At 28.3% G+C, this 10,038-nt stretch overlaps 2 protein-coding genes across 2 annotated transcripts; both read left to right on the top strand.

The window, feature by feature from the left end:
- The first annotated feature begins 659 nt into the window (after nt 1-659).
- Nucleotides 660-3,914, top strand: LOC106770091 (heat stress transcription factor B-3-like). Its single transcript, XM_014655917.2, has 2 exons — nt 660-1,019; nt 3,573-3,914. Exons 1-2 carry the CDS (start codon nt 783-785, stop codon nt 3,894-3,896), a joined length of 561 nt encoding a protein of 186 aa, XP_014511403.1. The 5' UTR covers nt 660-782; the 3' UTR covers nt 3,897-3,914.
- A 4,518-nt stretch (nt 3,915-8,432) lies between these two features.
- LOC106771355 (shikimate O-hydroxycinnamoyltransferase) lies at nt 8,433-9,962 on the top strand. The gene has a single exon (XM_014657324.2). It carries the CDS (start codon nt 8,517-8,519, stop codon nt 9,873-9,875), a length of 1,359 nt encoding a protein of 452 aa, XP_014512810.1. The 5' UTR covers nt 8,433-8,516; the 3' UTR covers nt 9,876-9,962.
- The last annotated feature ends 76 nt before the right edge of the window (nt 9,963-10,038 follow it).

Below are 10,038 nucleotides of genomic sequence, written 5' to 3'. Positions count from 1 at the left end.
TTTTCTTTGTAATTTTTATCATTATTTTGATTAATCTTTTGAGTTTTCTTTATATATCTTTTAATTAAATATAGAAAATATTTATGTAATAAGAATTAAATGTAATATTAGTGACTTTTGCTTAATTAATCCTATAAAGATTACTTATTAAGAAATGGAATTAAGATGATCATACCTAATTCATTATATAATAGGATGTAGTTCATAATATATGTCCGTATGACTTATTTCTCACCTTTTTATCTTGAATGTGAGATATCATTTCTCAAACTGAATGTCATAATCATTCTCTCTTATCTTTTATCACCTCAACTTACCAATAAAATTCATAGAAAACATATTAATATATATCTTAAATATCTATTATAATTAATCCTAATTTTTTTCTTTTTTACTTTTATGATGTCAATTATTAAGATATTTCTGCTAAGCTAATTAATAATTTTTTATAAATAAAATTATTTTCTACTAAATAGGTCATCTTCCCAGTGAAGAATGTCCAACTACTATCTCAACCTATCATATACTTAAATAACATCATAATATTAATAAGAATTTTTGTTGAGAAAGAGTTGTATATAGTAGTAATACATGTGGTGAACACGTTTCAACCATTTTGTTGATGCAGAGAGAGAGAGAAAGAAGAAGAAGGAAGAAGGTCTTGCATTTCTCATGAACTGTGGAGTCGTGTTGGGTTTCTACTGCTGGGATTGGGAGTTCATAACTGCCCTTCTTCTCTTCTGATCACAAACTCTTCAATCTCTTCTCAATCATTCTCAAAAATGGAGGAAGAAACTGAGAAAGGGTTGTTGGAGTGTGTCAGAAAATTCTCAACAGCACCGTTTTTGTTGAAGACATATATGTTGGTTGAGGATCCTACGACCAATGATGTTGTGTCGTGGAATGATGACGGAACAACGTTTGTGGTGTTGCAACCTGCAGAGTTTGCTCGTGATCTTCTTCCGACTCTCTTCAACCATTGCAACTTCTCTAGCTTTGTTCGCCAGCTCAATACTTATGTACGTATCTTAATATCCGTATCACAAATATTACCAACAACATGCACTTACACTTGCTATGTTAATACTGAATCATTCCAGTTTAACATTCTTTCACACATCTTAATGACAACAATATATTAAATAATATAATCACTTTCTCGAAAAAAAAATACTGTATTAAAAGTTTAGAGCATGAATCAATCCGAAACATTAAACTCTAAATATTACTTAACTACTGTATTTTTTTTTCCAATGGCTGAAATTACAGATGTTATATATATATATATATATATATATATATATATATATATATATATATATATATATATATATATATATATATATATATATATGATTTAAACCTCTTTTTATAAGCGGATGTTCAGTTTAGTCTTCGTTTTTAAAAATGTAAATCTTTGGTCCCTAAGTTATAAAAAATGTATCAAATGAGTCCTTTTTTGACTTGAAATACTGTTTTTGGTTGTTTCTTAACAACTGCTACATCTTTAGATTGCTCTTATTTGTTTCTTAATAATAACAACACTTTAGATTTCTCTTTGTACTTTGATCATGAACATCAAAAAAGGACTCATTTGATACATTTTTTATAACTTAGGAACCAAAGGCTTACATTTTTAAAAGCGGGGACTAAACTGAACATCCGCTCATAACTTAGGGACCAAAAAGAGGTTTAAACCTATATATATATATATAAGTAAGTGAGTATAAATCTTACTTTACAAACCAGTTTTGTAGAGTTGGGTTGGGTTTAAAGTTCACTTCTTAACATTAAAATTCACTTTTTAACATGGTATCAGAGCTATGATTAGAATCTATCTTAGAGATATTTGTTTTTTGTTGGATATGTTGTTCCACCCGCTATCGGACCATCCATTAATGTCTAATCTCATGCTTAAAAATTGATAATATATAAATAGATGGAAACCTCACTTTACAAGTTGATTTTGTAGGGTTGGATTAGTCTTAAAATCCAATTTTTAACAATTTTGGTTGAATTTTATAAATTTTAGTAACTCTTACTAATCATTAACAATCTTAGTAGCTTATAATATATTTGAATCAATCATAAAATGTGTATTAGTGAGAGTTTAAAATGAGTTGAATCAATCATAAAATGTGTTACTAATAATGTATTATATTAACAAAATTTAAGTAAATTTATAGCATTATTTAGTTATTACAAGAGTTTAAAAGAACACGAGTGGAAGAACATAAAAATTTAGAAATAAGAGAAGAATGAGTTGAATAAAAGCGAAAGGAACGTAGCTATCGATGGTTGGTGAATAAGTTGACCACTGTAGAAGCTTTTAGCGAATATAGAAATAAAGATAATTTTATTTGTTTCCATGAGTTCTTGATGATAGAAACATATTAACTGCATTTGTTTGACCTAATTAGTATTAAGTTTAGTGTCTTCATTAAAATATTGTTGGATCAAAAGGACCACTGAAAAAATTCTTTATATAATACTAGTCTAAGTAGTCCTTTTGGCTAAACTAAATATTATTTTAACTAGGTGTTTATAAATTTTAAATATTATTAGTATTTTTATTTTTATTGCACTATTCTATTACATATATTTAATTTTAATATTTTACTTTAATTTAATTAAAACTACTTTAAGTTGTTTCACACTCAAGTATGGATATTTATATATGATAATATTCTTAAAGAAAAGTTATATTTATAATTACTTATAAGAAATCAACAAACTCTTTATATTTAAATGTATCAAAATTAAATTCTTTTATTTAAACCAGCATTAATTTAGAAATAGAAGATATTAATATAACGTAACTATTAAAATGAAACACTCTCAATTAATGTTGATGTCTCATATCCATACAGAAAACATTCAAACTTGATTATATTGATTGAATATGTCTTATCAATCTTCATATGCAACTAAACGTCTAACTAGCTAATATTGGTCTATAATTTTTTTTTATGTTTTTTTTAAATGGTGAGATCAAAACCATTTAAAACTATAATCTAGTGACCTAATAGATTTGTTCTTTACAATTGTACTTGACAAATAAAATATAATTTCAAGTTGTAGGGACTATTGTTTTGGTGTATTTTCAAAGAAATTAGGCAGCTAGAATTGATGACCTTTATTAATGAACACCTTACTTAGTTACTTATACCAACCACTTGAGTTATGGTAGGTGGCCTCTAGATTTATATTACCAAAAATGACATAATCAAAAGATTTGACATTATATTATATCTCCTTACATTATATCTCCACCTTCTTAGATAAAAAAAAAAAAAAAAAAACTAATTATTATATAATATTAAATATTTTGTCATAAAAATATTATATCTCTTTCTTTAGATGATATTTATTCAATAAACTAAATAGTTAGGTATTGTATGTATTAGGTATTAACAATATGATACATTGTACTAATAGATAATTCATTTTACAGCTAACCTTCATAGTATAATCAAAATGATATACTTATCATATTATATGATGCTTTAGAGATAATAAGTTTAGATGTAAGGTCGAAAAAGACATGCAGCAATAATGATGGATATATTTAGGGTTTTCGTAAAGTTAGAAGAAGCAGATGGGAGTTTTGCAACGAGCGATTCAGAAAGGGAGAGAAAGAACTGTTATGCGAGATGAGACGTAAGAAGTCATGGGTAAGGAAGAAGCAAAATGAAAGGTCCTTAGCATCAAGGTTTTCTTCAAATTATGCAGTTCTGATGGATGAAAACAAGCGACTGAAGAAGGAGAATAAGGTGTTGCAGTCAGAGCTTACAACCATCAAGACCAAGTGCAGGGACTTGCTCGATTTGGTCACCAAATATTCATCTGCAAAGCCAGAACGACTCAGATTCGAACAAGTCCAAGAAGAATCATAGGTCCAAAACAACAACAAATAGCTGATATAAGTCAAAGCAAAATCATTTTTATATTTCCTGTCATTATATATATATTTATGATCATATTTATGATTTGTTAAAACCTGAATTATAAATTTAACTCAACTCCATAATAAAATCAATTTGTAAAATAGATTTGTATTTGTATATATATTTTACATAAAAGTATATACATATGTTAATAAATGGATTTTTAATTAGAAAGTGGGTTTAAGGTGAAGTTTGTACTTCATTTGTGGAATAGAAATGCGTAAAAAACAAAAAATATTAAAATCTAACTCAACCTCACAAAACTGGTTTGTAAGGTGATATTTGTACCTCACTTATATATTATAAATTGGTTTTATCTCTAGTTAACGTAGGACTTTCAACAAACTCAATCTCAGAAAATAAATTTGTAAGATAAAATTTACATTTATGTATATACTTTAAATTGGTCTTATCTATAGTGAGACTTTAACCATAATTAATTATAGATCAAATAAGTTAATTATAAAAGAAAAACCACATACCTATAATATGATAAAATAGTAACACATATAAGTTTATCTGTGACAAACTTTATGTATATGCACTTCCTAAACTTTATCTTGCTACAAAAAGTTACGATGAAGTTTTTAGTTTGTCCTAAACTTCAAATTTCATGAACATGTAAATAAATCTAAAATTCACGAATATTTTTGTTGAGATTTTTTTTTTTATAAAGGAGGAGATTTATAAATTATAAAATCAACTCATAAAAAAGTGTGCTACATACAACACATAATATGATTTTTAGTGGACAATTGATAATGTCAAAGAAATTTGATGAGAATAGAGGAAGTTGAACTTTGAAATGAGAAATAGTTATACTACCCAAATTTATGGGATGGTAGATAGTTTATGTGTAACATGTAGTTATTTTTTAAACTTTTGAAAAACTAATGTAATAATAAGTATTAGATAAAAATGATTTAATAAGAATAAATATCGGATACAATGCTTATTAAATATGAAACTTGTAGACACTTTTCAAACTATATACTTATAATATAGACACATGTATAATATTTCTTATTTTCTGAAACACATGATATACATTCCAAAATGAGTTTTCTGGAAGGAAATTTTTTCCACAACACATTCTCTATCTCTTCTTCAATTCTTATATATGATTTGTAAACATTTAGAAGGAAAAAACGAAAGGAAGAATTTCATAGATATTTTTAATGATTCATATGAAAACTCAATTTTACAAATTTTTAGTAATTGTATTTCCTCTTTCAACATTTTGGTAATCAATGATGAAGTAAAAAATAAGTGATATCATGGAATGGATTTTCTAGAGTGAAGATATCATGGAATGAATTTCTTATTGTCTTGGAAAGAAGAAGTATCTACCTGGGTTGCTTTTAAGATATCTCACTATTTTGCAAGTAGCTTGGTAGTGTATCGAAGTTGGCTTATGTAGAAATTGACTAAGTTACTGAGTTGCAAATGTGGTGTTCAAGTAAAGTAATTATCCAATCAATCATCTATGTTGCTACATCTTCATATGACATCCTTGCATCTTAATATAACTGAATAGTGGAGTTTTGGCAGACTTTGATCCAAGTAGACCAGATTCAATTAGAAGATCTAAATAATATTTCCTCTAACAGATTGATATTCCCAGTTTTCTCTAATCCAAGCAAGTATTTTAATCCTATAAGAATTTATTACATTCATAGTCTTAATTCATGATGAAGTATATATTAGAGGTTGGAATGAAGTAAACCTAAAAAGGTGGAACCATTGATAGTGGTGAAAAGGAAAAGAGAAAGTTATATGTAAGAAATTGGAATGGTTGGGGAAAAGTGGTGGAAAGCATAAGATGAGAATTAATGTGAATGTTTGTGGTCCATGATTTGAAGTTGTGAAGTGACAAGCACTATAGTTTGTGGTGCTATATGGAGTAGTTTGAATGAGGGTTCCCTAAACACATCAAAAAAACTAACGGTGTCTAAGATCAAGAACGTGCCCACACAAACCTTCAATTTCAGCCTTTCATAAGATAACAAACATCACCCTTTTCCACTATCCCTTCATCTATACACAACTAAGGGCATGGAAAGAAGAAACGTTGGTTACTATTTTTATTAAATAATCACTAGAACTAAATATGATTTGATTTGGTTCTTTTGTAATTTACATCAAAAATCTGAATCAAACTATATGGTTGGTTTTTAATGATTTTGTTAATAATTGTTAAAAAAAATTTCAAAATTATAGAAAAGACTTTTAAAAGGTAGCGCACACTGTTAATCTAAGTATTCAATGAATCTAGTAGTTGTTCAAAAAGATATAACTATTAGAGCTCTTAGGATTTAATATGTCAGAACTTGCCCAGTGACTACTGACAACATCTACTAACAGTCAAGTCAGTGGATTCTTTAACTTTTAGAATTGTTCAACGATAATATTAGCTTTCAACGACTGCTAAGTCAATGAATTCTTTGACTTCAACATCGCCTAACAACTCAACCCTCACCTAGTCAGTCTGCATAATGTACAAGACCAAAGCCTACTATTTCACACCATTACAACCATACCAAACCAATATAATGCTTCCTATAGATCACAAAACATATCAACCAGAACTCAATTCATTAATTTACAATATCATTCACGGAACATTACTAGTTTCATTACACCACTTACATATTAATTAAACAACTTTAAAACATAAAATAACTAAAATTACCTTCCTTCACTTATGGTCCACCTCAAACAACTCTAAAAACACCAAAATGTCTTTAACTTCACATAATGTTTTATTTACATACATAAACATCACAAGAACAATTATAGCCATACCATTATGATAATTGATAAGTAAGGACTCATATATATAATATTAAAAAGACACACACAGGAAGAGGAAGACTCATATGAAATATAAAATAGAAATAAACCAACAAAAAGATTGAAACTTTATCTACTCATATTAAGAAATTGATCAGTTTAAATTGAAAGATTTGTTACGAGGATCAATCTTATCTCAATTCTCTAATCAAATAAACAAAAAAGAAGAACTTTTAGAAACAAATCAGAAAACTCTAAAAAAATATTTTTAGATAAATTATATGTTTTAAATTAATGAAATTATAAAAAAAAAACTATTTATATTAATTTTTTAAATATTAAAATAATTTAGTCTCATTATTTTTAAATCGTTCTAAGTTCTAAAATGTCATTTTTTACATCTTTACAAATAATACAAATAAAAAACAATTTTTATGATTAAATCTCATGATAATACAAATAAAAAACAATTTTTATGATTAAATTTATAAAAAAATATAAAATAAAAATAACTATAAAATGAATCATTTTTATAATTTTATTATAAGTGTGTATTTTTTTAAATTAACTATTAAATTTTAAAAACAGAACTTCAAAATAGTATTGAATGTCTATATCTATCAATACTCAACATTGTATAACCTCTTTATTTATATTAATAAAAATACACGCATTATGCGTGTCTATTTACTTTTGATAATAAAAAATACAAGATTATTTTTTATTATTAAATTTATAAAAAAGTATAAAAATATAAAGTAAGTAAGAATAAATAATTTTTATATTGCTATTATAAGATTTTTACGAGTAGTTATTGAATTTAAAAAAAAATCAAATCAAAAGAGTAAATAAATTTATTTATATTAATAAAGATAAAATTGGTATTGAAATGTACACACTAAAATAGCTATTACAAATATTTATAAAAAAAAAATATCACCTTTAATAGATAGTTATAAATGATTGTGTTTTCTCACAGTAAGGTTTTTGTAAGAGATAAAAAATAGACATTTGTGTTTATATACAACTTAAAAAAATAAACATTAAACGCATTTACTCTTGTAGTTAAGCAATGTTTTCACATGTTACAATTCAAAAGAGAATTATAGATGGTTGAACTGGTGTCCAACAACAGAAAAAAGAAAACTGTCAGAAGATTAACTAAAGAATGCATTCAAATGTACCTCTTTCCACAATTATGTTGCCTGCCAAACTTGACCAAAGATTGAGTTTTGGTGGAAATAAGCATCAAAACTCATGATATAAGTTCTTGAACTTGTTCACTTGAATGAATTTGAGAGAGTGGATTTGAGAGGATTTGAAGATGATTTTTGTTGTTATTTATTTGAGTAAATTTAGAGGTAAACGAGAGTGGATTTGGAAGTAAAGTTTGAGATAATTAATGTAGAATTTAATTTATGTGATAGATTAAAAAAAATTTCATTCCAAATCCACTCTCGTTTATCTCTAAATTCACTCAAATAAATAATAAAAAAAATTATTTTTAAATCCTCTTCAATCCACTCAATTACTCTTCCTCAAATGTACTAAAGTGAACAAGACCTTAATCATGAGACATGGGAATGGTATCATGGCCAACTTATCACTTCCATTCAATAATGTGTGATGAGAAAGCACTGAAGCATTGATGTCAATATCCACCAACTTTCACTGTAAATATACTATATAACTGATATATACCAAGTTTCATTATTTCAAAGTATGAATTTTGAACCTTAGTATCTGACCAAAGAGAAACACTATCCTCCTCTGAAAATGTCAGACATTCTCAAAAAGATTGCTGCCCCAGAAAATTTTGTAGTTAAGGTGAGTAGGAAAAGTGTTGTGAAAGCACTGAATCCTCCACAAGAACCATTTTCAATCACTCTCTCAAATCTTGACCTGCTTTCAGGTCGTTTTCCTGTTACATACTTGTATTTCTACCGCAAACCAGAATCAGATAACTTCAAGGTTTTTGTTGATGCTCTTAAAAGCTCTCTGGCACAAATACTTGATCACTATTATCCCTTTGCTGGCCAAATTGTTCAAAATCCTAAAACCAGTGAGCCTGAGATCATATGTGACAACAATGGTGCTCTAATCATTGAAGCACACACAGATACCCCATTAAAGAGTGTAGATTTTTATGATCTCAATAAAACTCTTCAAGATAAGGTAGTCTCAGTTGAACCAGATTTCCCGACGCAAATTCAGGTGACTGAATATTCATGTGGAGGTATGTCTATAGCCTTTACTTTTGATCATGCATTAGGTGATGCCACTTCCTTTGGTAAGTTCATTGCTTCCTGGTGTGAAATGGCTCAAAAGAAACCACTCTCGTGCATACCAGACCATACTAGACACCTTCGTGCACGTTCTTCTCCCACTTATCAACCATCCTTGGATCAAAATTTTGTGAGGTGTACCATGGAAGAGATACAGAACATGCCAATGAACCATATCTCACTGAAGCGCCTTTATCATATCAAAGCATCAAGCATCAACATGCTGCAGAAACTTGCTTCTGGGAATGGAGTCAAGAAAACAAAGATCGAGGCTTTCTCCGCGTATGTATGGAAGATAATGATTGGTAGCATTGATCAAAGGCATGAAAAGTGCAGGATGGGTTGGCTGGTGGATGGAAGAGAAAGGATCGGAAAAGGTGAGAATTTGATGTCAAATTACATTGGTAATGTGTTGTCTGTGGCATTTGGGGAGGCAAGTATTGAAGAATTGAAAGAAGGGTCAATATCAGACATTGCTAACACAGTGCATGAGGCAATTTCAAAGGTGAACAATGAGGATCATTTTTTGGACTTGATTGATTGGATTGAGTGTCATAGGCCTGGTTTGATGCTAGCAAAGGCAGTGTTGGGTGAACAAGTACCAACCATAGTGGTGTCCTCAGGACAAAGGTTTCCTGTTAGTGAGGTTGAGTTTGGATTTGGGAGGCCCTTGCTAGGGACAGTTTACACTAGCATTCCAAGGGTAGGAGTTGGTTACATGAACCAAAGGTTAAGTGCCAAGGGTGATGGTTCATGGACCGTATCTGCCATTTTGTGGCCAGAACTGGAAGATGCACTGCAGAATGACCCAATTTTCCACCCAATGTCTGTTTCTAATCTTCAACTTTAGTGCAGTACATTGCTTTCGTCTTCTTTATGGTTTGGTATCACCGTTTGTCTGTCAGTTTTATTTATTTTAGAAAGTATTCCAAAAAATAATGCCTATCTTTATCAAATATATATATATATATATATATATATATATATATATATATATATATATATATATATAT

The sequence above is a fragment of the Vigna radiata genome, chromosome 8, assembly GCF_000741045.1.
Source record: "Vigna radiata var. radiata cultivar VC1973A chromosome 8, Vradiata_ver6, whole genome shotgun sequence".
Classification (NCBI taxonomy): Eukaryota; Viridiplantae; Streptophyta; class Magnoliopsida; order Fabales; family Fabaceae; genus Vigna; species Vigna radiata.
The sequence above is the reverse complement of the archived record's forward strand: the minus strand, read 5'-3'. Positions and strand labels throughout refer to the sequence as shown.

What these genes read in the sequence shown, in the direction of transcription:
- LOC106770091 (XM_014655917.2), top strand. Translation starts at nt 783, where the DNA reads ATGGAGGAAGAAACTGAGAAAGGGTTGTTGGAGTGTGTCAGAAAATTC. An exon ending in TTCGCCAGCTCAATACTTAT is followed by an intron (nt 1,020 to 3,572) that starts GTACGTATCTTA and finishes GGATATATTTAG; the next exon opens with GGTTTTCGTAAAGTTAGAAG.
- LOC106771355 (XM_014657324.2), top strand. Translation starts at nt 8,517, where the DNA reads ATGTCAGACATTCTCAAAAAGATTGCTGCCCCAGAAAATTTTGTAGTT.